This window comes from Notechis scutatus, chromosome 3 (assembly GCF_049901735.1).
Source record: "Notechis scutatus isolate UNSWTSFEM ecotype Mainland chromosome 3, rNotScu1.2, whole genome shotgun sequence".
NCBI classification, from domain to species: Eukaryota; Metazoa; Chordata; class Lepidosauria; order Squamata; family Elapidae; genus Notechis; species Notechis scutatus.
Window position 1 is genome coordinate 88,572,219 of NC_142011.1, and position 27,054 is coordinate 88,599,272.

Here is a 27,054-nt window from a genome sequence, read left to right on the forward strand (position 1 = left end):
AAACACAATGTAGTGTGAGCACATACACACTTTCCTTCTTCTAACAAGTTGGCCAGGTCTCTATAGTTAAAGTGCTGACTACAAGTGGAAAAAAAAAACAACCAATTGTAAGAATTCTGGATGACCATGGCTCAATTACTTTCTCTTAATCCAAGCTACCCCACTGTTTGTATGCCATCTTAAACTTGCAGAGAAATGGTGGAGTATAAATATAAAATAAATTTACTAAATAATCACGCTGGCTCTTTCCACACCTCTAAGGTTTGCCTCTAATAAGAGGCAAACTTTTAATATTTTTGCCTTCTACTTCAGGGGTGTCAAACTCGCGGCCCGCGGGCCGGATGTGTCAGGCATTGGCCTTGCCCACCGTTTTTGTGAAGGGGGGAAAAGTTGCGATAGATCACGTGACGACGTGTCGTCGCGAGTTTGACGCCCCTGATCTACTTCCTCATCTTGCTCCTTGCCTTAAATTAAACCAAAGTTATATTAGGTCAGAACCAGAAATCAAATTACAAAGGAGAAAAATAAGTCATGATTGATGCAATGATTCTAATTAATTTTCTTAGGAAACATAACCCCTAAAACCCTTATTTTAGACAATAGTTTTGGCAAAGAGCTATTGAACCCATCATATCTACATGGGATTCCATTGCATTCCATCTTGGCCATTATTCTTCCTTGGCCCAGCCGTGTAATTTCCAATATTTCAATAATCATACTGACCTCTTTTACTATAAGGATTACAACACAAGTAATACTACATATATATCAAACATTTTGAATATATTACGCTGCTATTTAAACTTTAAATATTTTATTTCTGAAATTATTGACATATTCTTCAAGTGTGGTTGGAGATTATTCCAGTGCAACTTTACCTCTATGTATTTATCCAAATTGTCAATTCTATTTGAAGTTCCACTGATAGAAATGTCATCAAGGTCCGATAAAACTTTGCTGAAACTATCTTCTTCTACTTCTTTTGTTTTCTGTTTCGTTCGGAATATGTCTCCATGGACCCACAATATTGACTGTTTTCTGTTCAATAGTACCAAAAATAAAATTAGCATCAGTGGCATTCTACAAATGAGGTGTGGCCTTCTTTTAAAATATGTGCCTTTCAAATCTTTAAATCTGTACAATTTCACAGAATTATTGGACGATCTAGTTAGACTTTGGTCCTTATAATTAAAATATTTATTGCTAAGAGAATATTTGTAGCTTGGGGTTGAAATAAGAATTAGCATTCTTTGAGCTTGGTTGTTTTCTTGCAGATATTTTATTACCCAAACTAGGTGACATCATCAGATACAACAATACAATCAAGCTCCAAGAGAACCAAGAACTTCAGTGCACCCTGGCATATAGTCATGTCAACCACATGATCATGGAAGCATCTTTGGACAATGCTGACTCTCTTAGCTAGGAAACGGAGATGAGCATCATCCTCTAGAATTGGACATGACTGGCAGGGCAAATGTTTACCTTTTTGTTTTATTCTTATAGAATTAAATATATCAGTAATAACTTTTTTCTTTCATTTTTTCCCCTTGTCTTCTTATATGTATGTGCTAAATTTTGCTACTCTCGTTCATAATCAATCCTTCCCATCAATTTTACCTAACTGGATAATTAAATATGACAGCTTCAGCAATAGGCAGAAATAAACAAGGTCGCCCATATATTTCAATTCAGACAAAAATTCCTGTTGGGAGATTAATGACTATGGAATAGAACGCTGAAAACAATATCCATGCAAGGAAGCTAACATGGAATATAATTAAATGAGGCAAGTCAGGCTAGAAAAAATTGCTGACTTGAGCATCATAAACACATAAATCAGGAAAAAAAAAGTCCTTGCAAGAATCAGTGAAGTTTATGCTTGCTTAGAATGATTTTACCCATACATTGGTGGATGGAGACACCTCTTTCAAAGTTAGGTTGGAGAGATTATTGTTAAGATGACTTCAAAGAACAATTACACAGTTGTTAATCCAGAGCAATATCACTTAATGAGGAGCAGTATCACTGTTTTAATTGCAAAGTATCATATGCCTCAGTCCAAGTTTTTTTAAAAAAACAACAACACTCATCTTCCTTAATTATTCTTTAAAACCTCTTTGATAACTATCACCAATAACAAAACAAGGTGCCAAGGTACTCAATTTCAGAAAATTAGAGAATTAAAGACATAGGCAGATTGAAGTAGCATAGCAAGGAATATAGAAACTTCAGTGCAAAAACCCAAACCATTTCAGGTTCATGTATGACAAAAACAAGAAGTACGCAGTGTTTCAATAATTATTTTGAATATAGGATTTTCACTACCCTGTTAAGCATGAAATAACAGGAAGTAACACTTGAATAGTTTTGAGGCATTCCGCCCAGATCATGGTTCACTTTGTACAATTCCTAGTGATTCACTACAAATGTATTTTGGGGACATTATACAGAATAGCTGGGCAATATAGGGCTACGGTACTGATATAAAATCAGAAATCCTTATGCAAAATGTCATCCTTGTATTTATAGCATCTATGTGCACCCAAGTCGCACTGTGGGGAGGATTCTGCATTTTATTGACCTACTAAATCATTTTTTAATCACTAAGAAGTAACAACCAGATGTTCATTGCCACTGTCATAAATCCCATAGTGAAAACCAGGTGGCTTGATCTGATCCATTCCAGTTAGCACCACAGATAGGCAGGCTTGCTAAAAATCACCTTTTCTACAACTTTAGCTACTTTTAGTAGTAGTAATGGATACATTTTCCCCTACTTTCAATTATATGATTTAATGTAGTTCTCATACTTACTCTTCAAGGAAGTGTTGCTGGGGTCCAATAATAGAACCTGGCCGACACATTCGTATCCAGGCAATGGCTTCAGAATGGGTGAATTTATAGTGTTTGATTATGTAACAAGCGATTAGTGTTCCTGTTCTTCCTAAACCAGCTACATTAATGAAAAAAAAGACATAAACATTGAGTTTTAAGAGATCCACACTGCTGAATATTTGGCACTGAGCAATGCCAAATATATTCCAAATGTTTGTTTCTAGGTCTCAGGGTTTTACAAAATTTACAGCCAAACTAGATGTGAAATGTCATCTGTCTATTAAAGGAAAAATAACCTTCTATATTCTATACAGCTTGATTGATAAAGGTGAAAGTTCATTCTCTGAGCTTGTGGGTTGGTTTCCGAACATTACCAGGCTAGGTAATAACTTCAGCGGAGTTTAGGGTATGTCAGTGTCAGTGTTCTTTCTTCTGTTTATGCTTGATTTATGTTTATTTTAACCTCTGGGGCCTTTTCTATTCCTGATAATTTAAAACATTTCAAAGTATATTGCTTTGTTCCTAGTGCTATACAAGCTATCCAGAACACGGATGTAGCCATAGCTCCTGTTGGTTTCATCAAATTGCCTCAAGTCCTTTTATCATGGCCTTCTGAGATATATCCATGCACCAGAAGATACTTCCAAAATGAAGTAGGGGTACTGTAAGCATTCCATGCTTTGACTTGATCCTCCAAGAAGTTGATTTGGAAAGGCAGTTTGATTACTTCTCAAGGCTTTGAATAGCCCTATTTCCTACATATGACAAATCAAAACCATTTGCAGAGCTAGATCTGTATGGATAGTCCTCAGGTTGCTACCATTCATTGAGTGACTGTTCAAAGTTATGATGGCACTGAATGAGGAGGACTTACAATGGGTCCTTGGAATTCCAGTTGTTGTAGCATACCTGCAGTCACATATTCATGATCTGAGTACTTATTGCTCAGCTCATGACTACAATGTTGCAACAAGCCACAGATATGCCACAGATATGTACAAGCCACTAATATGATAATTGCGATTTCCAACTTTCCCTGCCAGCTTTCCACAAGCAAAGTCAATGGGGCAGTTGGTGGATAGTCAGTAGTTGTAGCCACATGAGGTCCTCGTTTAACAACTCGAATGGTCTTCATTTAACAGTGGCACCCAGGATTGCTGGAATTAATATCACTAGGAGACACAGTGACATGATGTCACACTTTACAACCAGGTCACTCAGTGGTCTTAATTGCTGTTGTAAACCAAGGACTATCTTATCTTCCTTTTAATATGTGAAACCTTTTACAGGATGACGATGTTAGAATATGAATTAAATATATTATATGCCATTAACTAACACAAATGGAGGCAGGCCATACAGTCTGCAGTTGTTTTTAATAATAGTCAGACAAAAGGTCATGAAATATTTAAGTTCATTATTTTTATTTTAAAGCATGATTTAATAGCATTTCAGCTTCCTCAGACATATAGAGACAGATCCTTCCCATCAGTACTAGGTGAATATGATTTCTTGACGGTATGTTTCTGAAAGTAGTAATGGGGTCCTGCCCAACTGAACAATAATATCTAGTCGACTTTGCTGACTTAGAAAGCTAAACAGGATCACCCACGGTCAACACAGATGGTAGGTCATCTGGGAAATCCTGGCTGTTGCCACAGTAATGTCCTGGCAGGAAGCAATGACAGCCACATTTATAACATGTCCATAAAACTACATGGATGTAACCACGTAGGAATTTAGTCTGAGTTTCCCTTTTAATCGAGGCTTGATGATCAGTGATGCAAAGGAACAAGCTTCCATGAAGCCAGGGTAATCTTCAGCTAACAAGCATTGTAAGACTTGACTGATGCTATAAACCCTTCCACAATTTTACATTAGCCCAGTGCTGACAAACTTCCTTTCGTGAAATGCCCTTTCTTGTTAGCCTTCAACAGCAAAACCAGAAGCAGTATGGTTATCAGATTATTTGCTCTTGTTCTAGAATCTAGAGGAACATAAATATTAAATTCAGACAGGCCAGGGAGGCTACAAAAGAGGCTGTTTCTAGATTAGACTATCTGCCATCAAGTTGTTTTCGACTCTGAGTAACCACACAGATATATTTTCTCCATGATGATCTGTCTCTATCCTAGTCTTTCAGGTTTTCCCAAAAGCAATGGAAAAACTGAAAATGGATAAATTAATTAAATAAGACAGGTAAGTGAAAAAAAGAAGTGACACTGCTTCCTCTATATTTTCAGGTTTTCCAAATGAAATCATTTTATTTAAAGAATGTGGAATAAAAGATTCAAGATTTTAAGGCACACTTCACACAAATTATATGGAAGTTCATTACTACTCTTACACATGCAAAAAACGGAATCTTCTAAAGAACACTAAAGAGAAATCTTTACAAAAAAAAAGAGGCAACAGCATCACTCAGTGGAATAAAAATGGCTCTGCATAGGTTGGAAAAATCAATGCAACATTTTAGCTAAGGCAAGAGTTTTAAAACGTGTAATTTGGAATAATTTATACAAGTCAGTATATATATTAGAATAGAAATTTTAATTCTAATTTTTTATTTTTATGTCGAACAGATTTAGTATTGCAATTCAGACTTACCTTTACAGTGTACCGCAATAGCGCCTTCTGCTTCCTCACAGATGTTCAAAAACTGTTGCAATATACTGTCACTCGGGGTGCTTCCATCGATGAAGAATAGGTCGTAGTGCTCAAATCCACCATCTGTGAAGCGTTTTGCTTCATAAATTTTTTTGTTGAGTCTTATAATGGTTGTTATGTTGTGCTTCCTAAAGTATGGGAAATAGGCTTCGGGTGCATGAAGCGGGTAACCTACAACAAGCAGAGTGAGAATACTTGGATGTTTCCATCTCACCTCCAAGTAGCAGAACCATTAAGAACACTGTATGATGAAAATAAACTATTTTAAAGTAATACAAATATTGAGGGGTCCTAGTGCTCTCCAAGTTTGGTTGGTTGGTTTCTTGCAGACCTTTCATTGCCTAACTAGGTAACATCATGATGTTCTCTTCTATTGGTAAATCAAATACTATTAGGCAAGTCTATTCAAAGTTGCAAAGCTAAATGCTTTAGTGTTATAGCCAAAAGATCTTAAGCAGGGGTGGGATTCTACCAGTTTGCCCCTATTCGCTAGAACCGGTTGTTAACATTCTAAGCAGTTTGGAGAACCGGTTGTTAGAAGAAATTACTGGCCTAATCCTGTAAGGAAGGCAGGAAGGAAACATTCTGGTGTTGCTTACAGAAACTGCCTCTCCGTTAACCCTTATTACATTCTTGGCAGGACTAGACTTCCTGTCTCAGGAACTTCTCTGGAGTTTTTTTTCCCCCTCCTTTGCTGGTACTTTGCTTGTGTGGTGTGACCATTAAAGTTACAATGGTACTGAAAAAAGTGACTTATGACCATTTTTCACACTTATGACTGTTGCAGCATCCCCACAATCATGAGAGGCCAGGCGAGGAGATGTGTGCCTCGATGTGAGTGATATTGAGTTGGCCACACCTACCAACTAAGCCACGCCCACAGAACTGTTTGTTAAAAAATTTGAATCCCATCCCTGATCTTAAGTATCAACATTACAGAACATTAAAGGGCTCCAGCTGATATTCTAAGAAGCCATTTCTTCTTGTTAATTCTAAATCAAAAGAAAGCTTTTTTTGTGGAATCTTCATCATCATGAAAACAGATCAATCAGAATAGAGCTGGAAGGGACTTTGGAGGTCTTCTAGTCCAATCTCCTGCTTAAGCGAATGATGGCGTGATGGCAAACCTATGGCATGCATGCCACAGGTGGCATGCAGAGCCATTTGTGCCGGCATGTGAGCTGCAGGCAAACTTACCTCACTGCACATGTGTGCGCCTTACAGCTGATTTTTGGTCAGTCTGAGGCCTTTTTCAGCCTCCCAGAGGCTTGAGGAAGGCTTCTGCAGGCTTTTCAGCCCGAAAACTAGGCCCGTTTTGTCACTTTTTGTTTTTCCGAAAATACCGGAAGTGATGAAACGGGCCAAGTTTTTGGCCTGAAAAGCCTGCAGAAGCCTTCCTCAAGCCTCTGGGAGGCCAAAAAAGGCCTCAAACCTGCTGAAAATCAGCCGTGAGGCGCAGTGCAGGTAAGGGGACGGCGGGGTGGGAATTGTGCGTGGATGCATAGGGGGCATGGGGGGTGCACATTGCCTTCTGGGTGCTGGCACACGAGCACGAGCATGCAAGCACATGCACAATTTTTGGCACAGGAGCCCCAAAAGGTTAGCCACCACTGTCCTATACCATTTCAGAAAGGAGGCTGTCTTTTCTTAAACACCTCAAGTGATGAAGCCCCTACAGCTTCTATATATTTGTAACTGCAACTGTAAATATTTAGGAGAGATTTGGCATTGTTATTTTGACTGATTTGCTATTTCTTTCTTTAAGTAATTATACCCAATACTGTGAAATTTTACATGCATATATTTTATGTTTATTTTCATCACTTCTTTTTTATACAACTTCTTAAAGTGGTATCAAAATGAAATTGTTTAAAGTAGATATATATTTAAGGTAATATTCACTGATTTTATAAGGCTGAGATAAAACTGATATTTGGTGTGGCATCAATATTTAGGGGCAGTGTCCACGCAATTGCAGGTGCATATCAACTATGGGTTCTAAACATTAAAAAATTAGCAACAACCTTGTAATCTTTTATTATGCTGCAGTAAAGAATTTTGTACAGATTTGCTACACTGCCTTGTGTCCAGTCCTTGGAAAATAAAGAATCCTCATATGCAAAATCAAAGTTCTAATTACCCTTTTGAAGTTTATAAAAAAAAATAATCTTTAAACTTATATTTAAAATTTCTTTTATTAAAAATTAAAGGAAATTCACCCTGCGCTTTTAGATTTGTTGATCCAAAGGTTCCTAATAGTTGAAAAGCAGTTAAAAACCAATTTCTAAAAGTGATTAGAAAAGGTAGCATATGAACCTAGTGTTATTAGGGGGCATGCATAAGCGCACCAACGTGCCTACCATCCCTGTCCTATTGTTTCTCTTATTCTTCTTTTATTTTTCTTATATGTACCCATTTCATGTATTCACAACTATGTATACACTTATACTTATTATCTTGTAAACAATTGGCAAATCAAATAAATAAATAAATAAATAAATCTGAAGGTTCCGACTGTGATTATAACCAGATGGCTATTCCTTTATCTCCCAGAGCTCTAAACCCACTGAAGATCACTATCCTGCAGTCTCCTCGTGAGGAGCAAATGTGAGCAATCTCAAATCCTCTCCATACACAGAGAGAAATTACAAAAATCTGGTCTACTAGCTGGCTTTTCATTTTACCACGGTTGTTGTCTGTATCTCTTCAGTTTACCATATCTTCCCCAGAAGTCCCAAACTCACTTCCTAATCACTTTCAAGACTATTCACCTATTCACCATTTTCAAGGTTGTTGGTCCAAAAGTCTTTAATAGCAATAAAATGGTTAAAATGTTTTCATCAGGTGAGTTTATCTTCAACTCTGAACAAAAGAAAAATCAATCATAGGTTTAAGAACTTAAAGAATTTGAATAACAAAACTCCAAGAGCTAAATAAGCTTTTGATCTGAGGACGTCATACCTGGATGAAAGGACCAGATAAATTTGACTTTTGCTACAAGATTTTGGAATTAGCTATAAAAAATAAACAGTTTCTTCTGGGAAACAGATGTACTTTAGATCTCCTGAACAGTGTAAGTCATAACAAAGATAAGTGCTGATTTTAGAAACTGGATACAGAGGGGTCTGAAAATTACAAGCAAAAAAATGGGATTTTCATTACAATGGCTTTAAAACGATAATTAAAATTTCAAAAATGTGTACTTGGATAATGTGGATTTAAGAAAAGAAATTCAGTTGTGTTAAGGGACATCGCTGTTCTATATTCTTCACAGAACTCAATTCCACATTTACTCAAAACCTATCCTGGAAATGTGAGGGTATTTCTGGAGCAATTTTTAAATGGGAAGAGGTAAACAGTTTTAAAAGTAAAAAAGACAGAGCTTGCTACCATAAGCAAACTCTCTGTAAGTGCGTTTTACTTGTTGAGAATGTTAAGTTGCCTTCATACTAAAAATTAAATTTTTCAGTATTGGTAAAAACAAAGTTTCCTAAACAATATAATTTCCAAAAACCTGCATACACCCAAGGCCTTCTTGTGCATGAGATTTCTTCCTGGATTTCAGTATTAACCAAAGTTGTTGCTCAGATCTATTATCAGAAGCTGCATTTGTCAAAACAAATCTTGTGGACAGAAATTAGGTAAACTATAGCAACTCTGGACTATAGTCAATGACTAGCCATAGGAAACAAACCAAAATTCTACCCATCCACCACCACCCCCTCAAAAAAAGAAGAAGATAAATACCATTTTCAATCTTGGTCTTTGGATGTGGTCCACTAAATGCTAAGAATTTTCCAGGGACAATCCAATTGAAGTCACCATTTTCTACCCTCTATGGAAAATGAAAGGAGAATATTTTTTTTTGAAAAAAAGATCTCTTTTCAATGTTTGAACGGTATTTTGTTTTCAAAAGTTCATAAAAATGTAGCTTTGCTTTAATAGCTGACTAATGTCACTCATGAAAAGAAAATTTACTGAAAGATTACCTGGTAATTTGCTAGTATTAAAAAAAAGTCCATCTAATTCTACCGACAAATTATCACGAGGACCAACAATTAGTGTACTTTTATTTTCAGAATTCAGTGTAACCATCATGTCGTCCTGGCTGGCGAGGGCTGCGCTGGTTTGCAGGTTTGCGCTTGGCCAAAGGGTGGGGGCCAGTGGGTGGGTGGGTCATGTAGGCAGTGCAGCCTTGTGTTCCCGTACAGCCTGGATTAATTGCTTTTGGGCGGACATTTCTCTGCGGCCCACCAAAATTTTCTCACGGACCACCAGTGGGCCACGGCCCATCGGTTGGTGACCACTGCACTAGAGTAATGAAATATCTAAGTTTGGGAATTAAACAACCAATACTTTTTCCTAGATTTGTAGCAACTTAATGATTTTTTTAATGAATGACTTCAGTACCATTAAATAATATATAAATTAGTTTGTTCGTGTATCAGATAATGCTAGGGCTGTAACTTAATCTTTTATTCCTTTTCCTTGATACTTTTATCAGGGAGAAACTAAAAACATATACAACTATTTAAAAATCATCACTACTACAACAAATGTATATAAGTGTTTCAAGTAACAGCAAATTTTTATAATTTCTTATCTGTAAATTAGCAACTTCATCATTTAAAATATATACAAACCTCGTAGTGTTCATATTCATCTGCATCAAATGTTTTGAAATCAACAAATCCATGTTGTAAGGCCTAGAAAAAAGCATATCAAATTCTCATAAAGCTGTTCATAAAAAAAGAATCCAGTCCCTTCTGAAATAATATAAATGGAATTAGTGCTTATTTTACATCTTTAGAAACTTTTTTATGATGTTGACAGTGTTACAATCAAGACAAGCTTGTTACTTGTTGTAGAGTTTGTGACTTAGCAAAACCAACTATCCTGAGTCAAACTTTCCATTTTGATCCAGAAAGAATACTTAACTAAGAGTGATGGGATGAAACAGACTGTAATAGAAACAAGGAACATATTGCTAGAAATGCTACCTTTTATCTCTCCCAGTGATTAAATTCAGAAGATATATGTGCTTCTTTCTTAAACTAGAAACTTTTTCTTTAGGACGCTTTGAAATTATCCATCCAGAGGTGTGGCAAAAAACAACAACAATCCAGTCCACTTTCTAAAATGGTTTAACATCTTCTTAGAACATAACACCCAAGAAATTGGAATTTTATTGGGTGTCACTGTTTTTCATGGTAACCCCCCCCCCCTTTCTCACTAGCAGCATAAACAGACATAAGAAAAATAATTATTTTAGGATTTATTTTCACTACTCTAGATACTGCATGTTCTTTGTTCTGTCCCAGTCTGATGTTCAAATATTGTTAATACTGTGAAGCAACATCCCTCCCCCCAAAATGGAGTAGAGACAAACAGGGGCTGCTTCAGACAAAGCACTCCTATTGGTTTTATTTGTTCATAGGCTCGAAAATGTTTTTAAATGGGCATTTAAAAAGGCTTAGCCACCTGCCCTCCCAATCTATGTTGCTTTTATTCTTAATTATGCCCTCAAGGGTATTTAAAATGTGTAAAAAAAAGAAAACAATAAAAAACACCCAACTGAACCTACTGAAAGATTACACTTGACTTGAAAAATGAATGGCAAACTAGGGCTGATCATAGCCTACCAATGTCCTGTGTTACATTCTTGAAAAATATCTAAGAAGTTATTTTCATGCCTCTGAGCACTGTAAGATTACCTTTTTTAGTCCTTGCAGACAGTCGAGAATAGATAGATTATATGTACAGTTCCCAAATGAAGCATCCCTATGGAAAGAAAATGTTAACATGTTAGAGGAACAGAGAGCAGTTATGTATCATAATAACACTGAAGGGAGTGATGTATGGGCCCCAAGCAAACAGACTTCAGAGGATAATTAGGACTGCAGAAAAAATAATTACTACCAACCTGTCTTCAATCAAGGACCTGTATACTGCATGAGTCAAAAAGAGGGCTGTGAAAATATTTACAGACCCCTCACATCCCGGACATAAACAGTTTCAACTCCTTCCCTCAAAACGAAGCTATAGAGCACTGCACATCAGAACAACTATACACAAGGATAGTTTTTCCCCAAAAGCCATCACTCTGCTAAACAAATAATTCCCTCAACACTGTTCAACTATTTACAAAGTCTGCACTACTATTACTATTAATCTTCTCATCACTCCTTATCACCCATCCCCTCCCACTTGTGACTGTATGACTGTAACTTTGTCGCTTGTATCCTTACGATTTACATTGACTGTTTCCTAATATGATTTGATTTCTTATTGTACCCTATGACTATCATTAAGTGTTGTACCTTATGATTCTTGACTCTTGACAAATGTATCTTTTCTTTTATGTGTACTGAGAGCGTTTGCACCAAGACAAATTCCTGTGTGTCCAATCACACTTGGCCAATAAAGAATTCTATATTCTATTCATTAAACCTGTAATATCCATTTTGTAATTACAATTAAAAACATAGTAATGTACTATTAAAAGTGTTCTTTCATTGGATTGCTGTTAAGAGGACAATATATATATTGTCCTCATAGATAGATAGATAGATAGATAGATAGATAGATAGATAGATAGATAAGATAGATATAGATAGTCCTCTTACATATGTATGTATGTGTGTGTGTGTATGTGTGCATCTGCTTTAATGTATTTGTTATACATATTTTTGCATATATATCAATCCCCATTCCTGTGACCTCCAGTTCAACTGACTTTTAAGAAATGATTTTCACAGAAAGAGTATACGCAAGTTCTCTTTAACTTATTAAACATAGTGTTATTCCTATAAAGTAATCAATAGTAATATGAACAAGGTATATAATTTTCTCCTGTGAAAAGAATCTCAATATTTACAGTTTGTTCATTGAAGAAGCAGAAACCATATTTTTTTAAAAAACAAAGCAATTTCTTTGTTAATTAAACTTGCTTATAAAAGGAAAGTTTGAAATTTATACATGGGAAAAGCTAGGCAAAAATACAGTTTCTTCCCCAAGGCTAATGAATAGAATATAGAATTCTTTATTGGCCAAGTGTGATTGGACACACAGGATTATTATTCTATTTAATAATTTATCATTCAATAGAGCTTTACAATGTTTGAAGCAGTATGATCAGGATTAGTAGCAAAGGCAACTAGAGTTTTCCCAATGAGTTATATTAAACATAAAGATTTTAACGGGGCTAAAGTACAAAACACTACAATATATAGTTGATTTCAATCAAACTGAAAACTCCATAATGTTTTAAAGGAGATGTAAGTGAAAATCAGTTCACGTGGAATAGCAACTGAACTTTTAGTGCAAGTTTTAAATGCCTGTCATCTAAGTACTAAGTGTGTGAAAATGATGTACTGCCAGATGTGCTAATTAAAGTTGACTAGTCTAATGTAGTAACAATAAGCTATAATAAATTAAATATGATCGGAGAAAAAGAATCTGTTCTCAGAAAAGGTACAAATAAATTTCACAATCCCATTATTATAAAAGATACATTTTGTATAATGGAAGGGCTAACATACCTCTAATACATATCTTATTTAAGTACTTTTCTTTACATTTTAAACCCCCCACAAAAACCTGTTTAATTCATTGATTAAAACAAATATTAAATAATATAGCACAAAGATTATGATTAGAATTTCCAGCTACAATCTAGGTAAGCTTGAAAGTGTCAGTAAACTAATTTATACTTATACTTTATTTCTGTGTTATGCAATAAATATCTGAACATTTTCAATTGTTATTTCTACATCAATCTAAAAAAAAAAAAAGGATAGAGGCTCCAACTTAAAAATGATTTTAGCTAATACTCTTTGCTCAATACCCATTTTGCATGTTTAGTCCACCTTTATAATCATGTCCAAGCAGGAGAATTTACAGTCAAAAGCACCTTCTATAGTAGTGTTTTATGGATGCAGAGGATGTTTAGTAAAGGTCGGGTATCAAGATATGGTTAATAAAAATGTGTAATTTTCTAGCTCTTCAACTAATACCAGAAAACAAAGCTGTGAAGTAATATAAATTTGCATAAGTAAAATTAAGTTTTCTTGATATGCAGTATACAAAATTCTGGATGTGAAAATTCCTCCTTAACTGTAAGGGTAAAGCACATATCTCTCTCCTTACCTAAAGCAAGACAATATAAATGATGTATGCCTTGATGTTGTACGTTTCACCCAAAAAACAACTGAATTAGCAAATATTTTTATGGTATGCAAATTACTGATTATAATATATCCAAATAATTTCAATTATATCCAAACTGCTCTTTGTGTAGCATCTGAAAATTACTAATTTTCTTCCAGAGCCAATTTTTCTGAAACTCTGTTTTTGGATGCAAGTATTCCCATCTTCCTAAAATACACAGAACAACTTTACCCCAGAAGCAAGTAGTCCTTTATTCACCCTCTCTTAAGGATTTGATATAGGTGTCCAGATGTCAAATCTAATTTTATATTGCAACAAATTATCCGTAGCAAATTCGTATTTCTTCATGCTGATATTGTTCATCTTCCATGTCAGAAATCAGGATGAATGATTAACAAACAACTATGTTGCTCTTAGTCAACATCAAGATGTTTGATAATATTTAACTGCATACTGCGATCCAGTTGCTAGGTATTTTAAAACAAACAAACAAATAAACAGAACATGTGGGAGAAAAGATACGGAAATCTTTCAAAACACACTGTAGTAGATTCTGTCAGGGCTGAGACCTAACACAACATACAATCTGATTCAGATAATGCTTGCACAATTCAGAAGCCATTTTAAAAATCAAATTTTGGTACTTCCCCATTCAACTATCATTGAGAAATCAAGAAACAGGAGGTTTAAGTGTAGCAATTATATTTAATACTGCTTGACAGATTCTGTTGCCTGTTATGGAGAGAAAAAAAATCCCCTATTGAGAAAGCAGTTGCAGGGAATTTTGTGCAAGAGGAATTTTGGGAGAGTTTCATTAAGAATTTGCTAGCTGTCCCAGTTCTATATAGGCAGGGCAATTGTTATGAAAATGACTTACTTGACAGGCCAGACTTCAGGGATAATTCATACCAATTTTTAGTATAGACTTATTCTGAGCATTTAGGAGTAATCTCTACAGGTAGGTGTCAATTAATGTTGTTACTACAGTATTCTGCTGTGATTCTTCAAAATAAGCCTTTCCTTTTTTTGAGCCTTCCTCAAATAGACCCTTCCTTTTCTCCATTTTGCACAATTAGCATCTACAAACCCAGCACAACTGTGCATGTTCTAGCATCAACCATACACACACTAGCCTCACGCTAATTGCATTTTGGATCATATTAAATAAAATCTGGTATCAATTTTTTAAATCATACTAGATCAAATTTCACATTTTGGACTGGCACGATCGCAACCTACTGTACCTTGCAAACTTGGTGCTAAGTAAGGTATAAAAACAGGATTCAGGGTATAAACGAATTTATATTTGGTAAGTTTCCTGCTCAACTGAACATACCGAAGACACAATATTAAGTGCTTCATCTTTAAGTTAGTGTGATATAATTTTATTTGTAAAAAGTCATGCAATATTGAAATTGTACATGTCGTATAGGATCTCTCTCTCTCTCTCTCTCTCTCTCTGCCCCTCCCTCCCTGTAGTGTTTTCAAAGATATCTTCCTATTTTTCCTGGGCTATTTCTTGTGTTTCTGACTGTGGACCATTTATAGAGTGAAATACCCTTCGCTTTCTTTCCTTTACTACATTTCAGAGACATGATCTTAGGACACTTTAATGGCCTCTATTTAAGGACACTGTTTTACTTCACTGAGATTTGGGAAACCAGGATTCAACCAACTCCACTTTGGGGGGAATAAGGAAGGTGCTTGGTATACCAACTTGAGCTTCTGGAAGAAATCTAAAAAATAAAATAAATTCAATTTCCACATCTGGTGAACTGAGCAAAGAGACACACATTGGAATGTATTTTAACAAATTTGTCTACAACCTCATTCTCAGAGCACTGAAAGCTTTGCAGAAACAGCTTATGAAACCACAGCTAAGGAGCTAACCACAGCTAAGGAGTTGGTACTATAAATCTCTAGAAGTGTATCTGTCTTTCAAAATGAGGGATCCTTATTTTTATTTGTACAGGAGAGCAGCATGTTCTGACAAGACCAGAATATATTTGCAATACACTATTAACAAAGCGATCACTGTACAATATATTCTTTCCCTAGCAACAAACATCAAGACGGGCCACTCACTCATGTAAACAAAGAAACATTCTTCAGTGTCAGATATGCTTTAAAGCTCTAGAAATTGTATATGTGTGTAATACATTCTTTAAAATCTTTTTTCCACTATTTCCTCTAATGTATTAATTACATTTTCGAATTGTTCTTTGCTCAGAGCCATATGGATTACTGTAGTGTACAGCACTGTTTCATTGTTGGATAATTTTTCATTAATGAAACTCATTCAAAGGGAATAGGTTATCCAATTCAACATACCTATGGTATAATCCAATCACCAAAATGAAATTATTAATTATGATAAGTATGCTATCCATTATATTTTTGTTCAGATTGGGCTATTGAAGTGGTACATGTCAAAAAGCATACATATATATTTGGCAATTCAGGCATGCATGAAAATGTTTTCCCTGGTTACTAGTGATGATTACATTTAAGATGTAATAATTTAGTGATTATTATGTACATTCAATTTACAGCACAATAACTGAAAGATCATATCTGCTCATACGTTTTTAAATAAAAAGATCATTCAAAATTAAATCAGATTATTTAAAATATTTTCTCTACAAGGTTCAAATACATAACACATTAACAAAAATTCATTTCATTATTTACTATGAATAATGTTTATTTATTATATGAGAAATGAGTGTGCCTTTTTATTACACAACAGCACAGGAGTTTAATGAGAGCATTGTTCTGTAACTTTTTCATATGTTCTAGAGATGAATTCCAATGACGAATTCTTCAAAAATAAACCAATCAGAAGTCCCCCTAAATAATCAGCAGGCAGGCACAAAGACAGGAACTATTATTCTTTAAAATTTCTTCAAAATAGACCAATTGGACAAGGAACCAATCAGGAATCAGCTTTCTTGAACCGATGTGACATGGCTCACTCAGATATCAGCTTGCCAGGTTCAAATACAAGAACCTCGTCATCCCAGTTCAGAGGCCTGTGCTGCTGAAAGTACATACAAAACAGATGATTCTGCGGATGCCAGCCATATCAGTATAAAAGAAAACCAGTTCATGGTCATTCAGCCCCAAAGCTCCTCAATACAGTGAAAACTTGTTTTAGCAGACTGATGCAACGGACTACTTGCTATAGATCCTAACGTCATTACATAAATAATGTAAATTGATGTAGATAACATACTAGCATCATGTATGATGATCTCAGTGCATATGACTCACACTTGTGATGTCCCATGATTCAATTCAATGAATAACTCAACTGAATTCCTAAATAACAGATATACTTCTTCTCACCTAACCTATAAGACTTAGGTTTTTTTTATATGTGCTTACATTTCTTACATTTAACCATTTAAATGAACAATATTTTGAAATTTAGTGCCCGTTGGAAAAAAATTAGAGCCGTGTCTGACAAAGCTAATAACAGAATCAAGAAAACATTGAGCTTTTTCCATTCCAGAGGCTACAGGTTCATCCCTGCTGCTATAAAACTGTTTACACCTAAACCTGTTCCGCAGATGCTTTATGGTTTACAAGTATGCATCTATAGTACCTTTAAACCCGTAGATATTTTTAGTCCAAGTCTTTGCATGCTCTTTTCAAGGTTCTATGCTTTGTCTTAAATGCTCTGATATGTATGGAATCAAGAAAAGTTTTCCTTGGAGAAATAACCTGCATTTGTCACTTCTCTCACTGGTTAAAAATTTCCTTCACCTATCATTTGCTGCCCCCCTTAATTCTGACAACTCCCTTTCGTGATAGAAGACAAACATTTGGCTGACTTGCATTTCTGGCATCCCCTCAGTTTCTGTAGACAAAACCAGAGCAGATATCTGCTCAGTGAGCTTATGATATAGCATGGTGGATGGACGTATGGATTACTGGTGACTGCCATGGGCGAATTCCACCTTGTTAAATTCAATCTCACCTCTACAAACTCCACAGAGTCTTTGCCTGGCCTGTTTTGACTTTTCCCCCCCACAACAATATTGAAGTGCCAAATAAATAAATAAAACCTTTTGTAGAAAGAGTTTGTTCTTGTGATAGAGTCTGTCTGATTTAGTGATTAAGGCAGTGGTATCAAACTTGCGGCATCACATTTTCGTCACATGACCTATCCCAACTTTTTCCTTTTCACTAAAACAGAGGTGGGTGTGGCCAGTGCATGATGCATCTGGCTCGGGGGCCGCTAGTTTGACACCCCTGGGTTAAGGCACTAGGTTAGAAACTGGGAGGCTATGAGTTTTATTCCTGCCTTAAGCATGAAATCTAGCTGGATGTCTTTGGGTCAGTTACTCTCTCTCATCCCATGAGATGACCCAGGGTGGGATACAAATGTTAATAAAATCCAAAACGTAAATAAATGTCCTTTAATGCCTCCAACTTGGCCCCACCGTTCTATAATACTCAGTTGAAGATAAAACGTACTCAAAAATAATCTTCAAAAGAAAGCAATACAGTCTGAATTTAATGAGTAGATAGAGGTGAAATAAAAAAAAAACTACAACGGAACAGGAGAAGTATTTACTAAATTCAAGGAGATAACAAGGCACAGTTGCCAACCAAGATAACTTCAGACCAAAATAAAACACGCTTTGTTTCCAGCGTCTACCAGTACGCAGGTCCAAACTCTTATTCAGTTCCGATACCTGTAGCCCATGAAGAGGATCAAGGCCCTCCTCTCCTGAGGAGACCATGTCTCTCCCTTATCCTCTCCTCCCTGCGTCCCCTAGGATGGATAGGGGATGGGCCTGGGTCCTCCTCTGACTGCTCAGCCGACCTCTGCCCTTCCCCGCCTCCTCCACAACCTACGGAGCCACACTTCAATTCCCTGTCGGCTGTTCCTCCTCTCCCTCAGAGTCAATCTCCACCAGGGGCACGACAGCCCAGTCATTTCTTGGACTTCAACAAGGCGTATTTTAATAAACTCAGACAATAAGTAGAATCTACAGCAGAGAATGCTAATGAGAAAAGGAAATCAAGATGGTTACAAGTTCCTAAAGAAGAATTCTAACTAGGAAAAATAAACAAACAAATAGCTGCAGAAGAAGCCTATGTGCTCACCCAAAAAGTTTAATGAAGATCTGAAAACAAAAATATAAATGCAAGAAATGCAAAAGGGGCCAGATCACAAAAGAGCTGCAGAGAGACGGAAACTATAAAGTTGATATTAAGAAAACAAAAACTCTGAAGTAAGGTTAACAAAACAAAAATAATCAGGATACCGGTTACTCAGTGAAGAGGGGAAAATGTTAATGTGTAACAAAGAAGAGACATAGACTTTTCTGACCAAAAAAAAAAAAAAGTATGTTGCTCCAACCAAGGAGCAAGACTGAAGTTTGAGATTAAGAGAAATCTAATACAGAACCCCTCTTTACTTTTGAATGAATTTAAATCTCCAGAACTGCATGAACTGCATCCTAGGAGCTAGCTGGTGGTATGGCTAAATCCTTATGGCAGTTCATTTTGCTAAGGGATCATATGAAAAACTGGGACTGTTGTGGAGGGCTGAACCAATAGGGCTGTGAAGGTGGTAGGCATGCATGCATGCAAATGCATAATTTTTTTTAAAAAAGCAGCCACCTTCAAAAAAAAAGCAATGCAGTTGTATTGCATGTATGGCATAGATTTATTTACATTTGATTTCTAATTTCTGATTCACCTCACACAGGTCCGAAAGGGACAGGCAAAGGGCCAAATAGGGCCCAAGGGTTGTAAATTGCCCAGGACTGATTATGGTGAAATGCCAAATGGATCCTATTCACAAATGGGAAAAAAAAGGAAGGTTCAGCAAACTATAAGCCAATTTCATTGAGTTCGATACTTGGAAAGATCCTAGCATATCACAGAGTTTAATCTGCAAGTAAATGGAAACAATACAGGGAATTCAGGCCACAGCAGAGATTTATTGTAATTCTTGTCAGATTACATTTATCTCATTTTTAAACTTTATAATAGATTGTTTGAATGTGATAGACATTAAGTACCTTTACTTCACCTACCATAACTTTTAGCTATGGTGGCTCTCAACCATCTACCAATGGTCGTCGACGACACCTTGTGTCCTAAAGTGGATGGATTGAAGGATAGGAATAGAGCCTCAGATTTTTGAAAGGCCGCCGTGCGGTCTAGATAGATGTTTAACGCCCTTCGAACGTCAAGTCGATGCCATTGATGCTCCAGTCAATGAGATGGTTTCAGACAAAAATTTGGAAGCACCAACTCCTGCACTCTGTGGAAGACTGAATTTACTTTAGGGGTGAACGATGGATCCAATCTGAGAACCACTCTGTCCGCATGAAACACGCACAGGTCCTTTCTCATCGACAATGCTGCCAATTCAGAAATCCTCCTTGCTGATGTGATCGCAATTAAGAAGACCACCTTATATGTCAGGAATTTGAGACTAGCGGTTCTTAAAGGCTCAAACGGGCCAGTTGTAAGTGCGGTTAACACCTTGTTGAGCTCCCAAGTGGGATAGCGGTGAATTACAGGAGGTCGTAAGTTTGCAGCACTCTCAAGAAAGCTGCGGACATGTGGATGGTGCGCTATGGAACGAAGGTCACCTCAGGATATCACCGAGGCTAAGGCCGCCACCTGTCTGCGTAAAGTATTTGGAGATAGGCCCTTGGTCAACCCCTCCTGTAAAAAGTCCAATAATTGTCCTATTGATGGGGCAGTTGGGTTGATCTTAGACCCCCCGGAATCAGCGACAGAAAGCGGACCACGTGGCCTCGTATATACGATTTGTTGAGGACTGTCTGGATGCTTGTATGGTGGCAATGGCATCCTCTGAAATCTGTTGGGTCCTTAAACGGCTCCGCTCAACCTTCATACGGCTAGGCTGAGCCATTGTGGGTCCGGGTGAAGTACCGGCCCTTGCGAGAGGGAAACCCTCGATGGTGGAATTTTTCCAAAGTTGTTCTCTCGACAGGTCCTGTAAGAACCACGTTCACCTGGCCCAGTAAAGGGTGACCAATATCAATTCTGCTCCTTCCTCCAATAACTTCTGGATCAACCTGGGTATTACAGGGAGTGGAAGAAATGCATATAGAAGTCCGGGAGGCCACTGACATTGCAGAGCGTTGACGGCCTCCGCCCCCTGAGTCGGGTACCTTGAAATATACCAGGGCAATTGGGCGTTGAGGGGAGAGGCAAATAGATTGATCACCGGTTGCCCAAACCTCCGCACTGCTTCCTGGAAGAAAGACGGGTGTAGGCACCACTCTGTCTGATCTATCGTGGCCCTGCTGAGTCAGTCTGCTTGTGTGTTTAAGGCCCCTGCTATGTGCTTTGCCTTGAGCGAAAACAGATTGGCCTCGGCCCACTTGAACAACCTGGCCATCTCCAGCATCAGAAGTTTGGAGCGGGTACCCCCCTGTCTGTTTATGTGGGCCTTGGTTGTGATATTGTCTGTCAAGACCAGAACGTGGTGTGATTGGAAAAGGGGTAGAAAACTGCGTAATGCCAGATGAACTGCTTGCAGCTCCAACAGGTTGATGCTTTGTGATTGTTCGGAAATAGTCCAACTTCCCTGTGCAGTGTGGGATTGGAAGTGAGCTCCCCATCCTACCAGGCTGTCATCGGTTGTGATCGTTGCCCTGCAAGGTTCCTTGAAAGGACACCCCTTGTTTATCATGTTTTCCAACCACCAGCAGAGTGATCGGAGAACATTGTGCGGTACCTTTATCCAGACGTTGGAAGTGGATCTTCTGGATCGCTGGAAAGGTAGCAGGAACCATTGCAGATCTCTAGAATGGAATCGAGCTCAAGGCACAATGGAAATACAAGAAATCAGTTTCCCTAATAGTTGAGACAGAACTGCCAGGGAAACCCTCTTTAAGGCTCTGATCTCTCTGGCCAAAGATTGGATACTATTCAACCAGTCCTGAGAGAGAAAAACCTTGCCCTCCATGGTATCTATCACTGCCCATAAATGAACTAACTTAGTTGAAGGGATCAAATGGCTTTTATCCCAATTTATGAAAAAGCAGTGACCTTGAAGGGTCTCCAGAGTAATCTTGGTATCCAAATTTGCTTGATGTCTGGAAGATGACAAAATTAAAATATCATCCAGATAACATTGTAAACAAATAGATTTGATCCTGAGGGAGGCAGCCAAAGCTGCTAGGACCTTGGTAAAAGCCCTAGGGGCCGAAGCCAGACCGAATGGTAGGGCGATATATTCGTAGTGCCGATCACAATAGCAAAATCTAAGATATTTGTAGTGAGCAGGTCTAATTGGTATATGTAGATAAGCCTCTGTCAGATCTATAGAGGTCAGGACATCATTCTCTCTGATGCTGAGCAGAATGGACTGGAGAGTAGTCATCTTGAATTTTCGATAAACCAATGATCTGTTCAGACGTTTGAGGTCCAGAATTGCCCTCCAGCCCCCCAAACTCTTTGGGACCACAAACAATAGAGAGTAACAGACTTGACCCCATTGTTCAGATGGGATCTCTCTAATGGCCCGAATATGCAGAAGATGATTGATAGCCTCCTGCATCAACACTCTCTTAATGGGGTCCGTGGACCTAGGGCTCCTAATGAAAAAGTTCGGGGGGGAGGATTGAACTCTAGTGCCAAACCAAACCTAACAGAGTCCCTGACCCACGCATCAGAGGTGGAGCTGTCCCATTGATCAGCAAACAATTTTAGCCGCCCTCCAATGGGAGCTGCTGTCAAGGACTCACTTGGGGTGACGAAAAAATCGGCCTCTGGTACCTCTGGAGTTTCTTCTGTTTTGGCCTCCCCGCTGACCTCTATCGGAAGATTCCAACCTATCCTGTCTAAAACTGGGCCTGTAGCCTGATGTTCTCTGCGATATGGGAATGTATGGGCCTTGATAGTAGGGCCGAAAAGAACCCCTTTGAAACGACTGGGGCGTTCTGTTTTCAGACCTCCGAAAAAGAGGGGGGAGCACATTTTTCTTGTTTCTATTCTCAATAAGCAGGGGCTCCAAGACACTGCCAAATAATTTATCCCCCGATATTGGGGCTGATGCCAGCTTGCATTTATGCTTGGTATCTGCCTGCCAATGTCTGAGCCATCGCAGTCTCCGTGCTGATACGTGAGATGCTATGGCTCTAGATGAGAATTTGACTGCATTAAATGTGGCGTCAGCAGAGAATTCAGCCGCTGCAATAATCTTAGCAATGTCCTGGTGGGCTCTGACATTTGACGCCAGCAATATATCCTTCAAGTGGAAGAGACATCGTAGGGAGGACCGTGTAAAAAAGGACGCAGCTGTAGCTGCCCTAATGGCCCAGGCGTCAGAAACATGCACCCTACGGAGTGCCAACTCTGGTCTCTTTTCCTCGGGTCTCAGGGCTTCCTCGGCCTCGTTGGGAAAGGTTGAAGAAGAGGCCAGTGCCACAATGAGCTCATCCACCTCTGGCGTTTTGAGAAAATTTGAAAACTGTGGTGCCAAATTATAATATCGTTTATCATACCCTGTTGGGGCTGGGTAGGATGCCGCTGATGCCCATTGATTTTGTACTAATTCAGCAAACATACGAGGGACAGGAATAGTTTCTGCCTCATTAGCCGGTTGTGAGAATATTAGATCCTCGGATTCGTTCTGAGACTCTGTTGACAATGGATGAGGGCTTGATGTGCCTAGTTTAGCGGTGTTCTTTGCTTTGAACAGTAAAGATTTAAAGAGGTGCGGATGAAAAAGGCCAGAAAAGGTAGGTTGGTCCGGAATGAGGCCTTCGTCATCCGACATTCCTCGTTCTAGTGGGTCAGCCTCTGACAACCCCAAGTCCATCTGATGGATCGACCCCACCTCCATGGGAACATCCTGGTCATCTAATTCCACCTCCTTCCGAAGACCCTGGACTGGTATGTCAGGAATATTGGGGAATACCTGAGTTTGATGATGTCCCATATGTGAAAGGATCGAGCAGACAGGGATCCCGCTTCCGAAGTAGCCGAAAAGTGTCTGGTCCGGATGGATTGCTGAACTCCAGCCGCGATTCCCTTTTGTATGGCCATCTCCATCCATTGCCTCATTTCGATGGGAATAGTCTCAGGTAATCCCTCCTCCTGTCTTAAACCGGTGGCTGTAGGAGTGAAGGTTGCCTCTGGGATTCGCCGGGCAGTGCTCATTGGAGGAGATATGCCTATGGGAGGCTGTCCAGAAATAGCCTGTCTAGGCTGGGTGGATAAGTCCAAGGGCCCCAACAATGTACTTGGGCCCTGATCCGATTGTTGTGTCATAGCCATCTTGTCCGCCTCCCTGGCCCATTTCTGCAACTGCCTTTCCAAGGCTTGGTGCCGTCTATGGTCATCCTTATCCGTCGCCTTAGAGGCCTTTTTGGGGCCCACTGACTTATCTCGGGACGTATTTGTCTTGGAGCGGAAGACGTTGTCACCTACCATTGTGGAGGACTGATTCTCGTGCCTCTAACTTTAATTTTTAAAAATTATTATTGTTATTGTTATTGTTATTATTATTTGTACTTAGGGGTGATGCCTACCCCGTGGTTCAAAGTAGAACGCTTCTCCAGGAGTGTAAGTCTATATATATATATATATATATATATATATATATATATATATATATATATATATATATATATATATATACACACACACACACACACACACACACACACACACACATATATACACATATACACATACGTGCTTATATCTACATGTAAAACTGTGTATATGGGAAACAGTATCTAAGGGTCCCCAACAAGGGAAACCCCAAGCGCTCCAAGCAAGAAATATTCTGGATCCCTGGTCCCCAACAGGAAACCAGCTATACAGGGCCTGGATGGATCCTTTCCTGTCAAAAACGTCCCGCTGTTTGAAATGGCACTTGCGGCTTCACTCCAATGTAATGATCCAAAAGCAATTGCAAAAAGAAAAAATTCCTGTTTAAGGACTAGCCTGCTTATCCAACGCCAGCAAGATAAAGAAATAATGCCAGGTACCCGGTCCCCAGGAAACCAGCGGGAATGGCACCTGTGATATTTAAGGCGCAAACTTGCCAGCCGTTGAAAATGGCGGGAAGGCAGAATCTCCATGTTAATTGCCTGAGCAGTTTGCTGCTGCTGACTCTCTAAATTGTCAGATAAATGATCCTGTCAGTCGAAACGGCAAGGAGAAGTGAGCTGCGGCTGCGAGCGCTCCGCCAAGATCTCAGAGATAAGACGATCGGGGATTAGATAAGCTAATTGCCTGAAGCAGCCATCTCAGGCTGCCTGCGGAGTGGCAAGCTCCGCCAGCCACAAAGAACTGCTCTCAAACTGATCGGGGGATGACCTAATACAGCCACAAGCCTTGAAATCGCCAAATTAATTGGGGAAAAATTTACAAGCTGAATTAACCCAAGAGCAAACCTGAATTTTAACTAGCTGAATCAGAAAACTGTTCCAGTCAGGGAGTGCACAACCTCTTACCACGAAGGCTGAGCTAAAACTGGGGGACGCTGGGGAGGTGTCCCGTGGAGGTGTCCCATGGAGGAGGACCATCCCAGAGTTTTAAGCCCAGCCTTTCCAGAAGAGACTGAAGCACCTCTCACTTCTGGATGCTCTGAACAGCTCACGGGAGAATGAAAGGTTTACGCCTGCTTTCAGGATTTCACAAGATTAGGTGTGCTCATCTTGATTCAAGGTCACCCACTTGGTGCATTCCATTAAAGGTGCCTTCTGTAATTGGCTTTTAAAGTTCCCCAAATCAAGGAAAGCTCAGATTTTTAGTTCTATTTTAGAGAAGAGTAGGACTTTGAAAAGAGCAAAAGTAATTGCCTATAATTATATTCGGTACTGGATGGGAAAGGAAAAAGGAAGGAAATATATGTAAACCTAATAGCTTATTACCTTAAAAATGGTAAAATAGCAGTGAATGGGATGTTAATGTGATCGTTCTTTATCTTAAGTCAAATAGTTTTTAAATGTATATTATACATGATCAATTTCAGGAGATGGCATTAAGCTGCAAAATCAAATGATTATTTTTTCCCCCTCCAACTCCAATACAAAGATCATATATGAATTCTTGTTTGCAGTTTAATACAAATACATGGGTTGTACAACCCAGCAGGCTTTAAAGTAACTTCCCTATCACTAATGAACTGTCTCTATTTTAAATACTGACACTTTCTATTCAGAGTACATTCCTGACAATTCTTTAAAACTCTAGGTGATTACAAATAGCTTTGGCTGACAAAGCTTTGATCTTAGCATTTTTCCAGGTTCTTCAGGCAACTGAATCAGCAGTTATTTTGCATTATTAATCAAAAGGTTTATTGAGAAATTCCAACTTTATATAACAATACTTTTTTTAAACCAAGCATTGCAAAGTCATTGTGAAAAGAACAAAGAAATAACTTCCAGTTACAGTGTATCCATATTAAGTTTCTATCCTGAGTTTTTCATATCTATTTCAATCCTATAATTGCACTGAACTTCTAAAGGCAAAAAGCCTTAAAGAAACTAAATACAAATAGTCCTCACTTACGACAATTTGTTCAGCAATCATTTAAAAAAAAATGAAGAAAGGGAGATCATTTGGCACTAGATGGATAGAAAGTCTGTTGCCTCACAGAGTCACTTGATTGAGTTGGACAGCGATAGAAATTTAATTAATTATCTTTACCAAGCAGTAAAAATATTCTGAGTACTGTAAGTGGTAAAAGAGAGAAGATACAAGAGTCTTTGTGTAAAGAATCAAGATCTGTATGGGTAATGAAGAGCTGAGGTTTCACCTGTGAGGGAGCCACTTAGTCCAGACGTTTTTACATTTTCTCAATTCACAATGCCTGTAGCATCTCAGAAAATTTTCCATGGCATCTCACAGTATCCAAGAAGCAAGTTCACAGAGACACTGTGGGATATTTTAAATTTTTGAAAGAAGCACTTTTTTTGAGAGAAGCAATAGTAAGCTAGTAGTTTGTGTTGTTTAGAAGATGTTGGGTACTGCTATGTTTCCATTAAAAATATGAAATATCCCACAGTCTGAGTTCATTTTATCACCATGGCACACAGTTTGGGAACCATGGATGTAAAGCAGGGCTGTCAAACTCGTGGCCCACAGGCCAGATGTGTCACTTGCTGGCCACACCCATGCCCGGTTTATCAAAGGAGAAAAAAAGATGTGAGTTTGACACCCCTGATCTAAAGGATTTGGCAAGAGATGAATTGAGGTTTGGAATGCCAAAAGGAGGGGAAGTGAAGAGAAGCAAATGAAAGGTGTAGTCCATAAGGAGGGAAGAGAGTGAGAGAACCGCTAGATGAAACTGCAGGTCAAAGTATTTATAGTGAGCATATTGGCCTAATAAGTAGGGAAAGCTAGATTGTTTAAGGATGT

General features: G+C 38.4%; 1 protein-coding gene across 4 annotated transcripts in view; it reads right to left on the reverse strand.

Annotated features, from left to right (window-relative positions):
• Positions 1-27,054, reverse strand: part of CDC14A (cell division cycle 14A) — an 85,117-nt gene that overhangs the window by 28,246 nt on the left and 29,817 nt on the right. For all 4 annotated transcript variants that reach the window (XM_026671796.2, XM_026671794.2, XM_026671795.2 and 1 more), the window contains exons 6-11: positions 11,220-11,286; positions 10,149-10,211; positions 9,253-9,340; positions 5,446-5,676; positions 2,818-2,956; positions 879-1,038 (exon numbers count right to left, since the gene is read on the reverse strand). In XM_026671796.2, the coding sequence (XP_026527581.1) occupies positions 879-1,038; positions 2,818-2,956; positions 5,446-5,676; positions 9,253-9,340; positions 10,149-10,211; positions 11,220-11,286 (748 nt within the window). The remainder of the gene's footprint in view (positions 1-878; positions 1,039-2,817; positions 2,957-5,445; positions 5,677-9,252; positions 9,341-10,148; positions 10,212-11,219; positions 11,287-27,054) is intronic.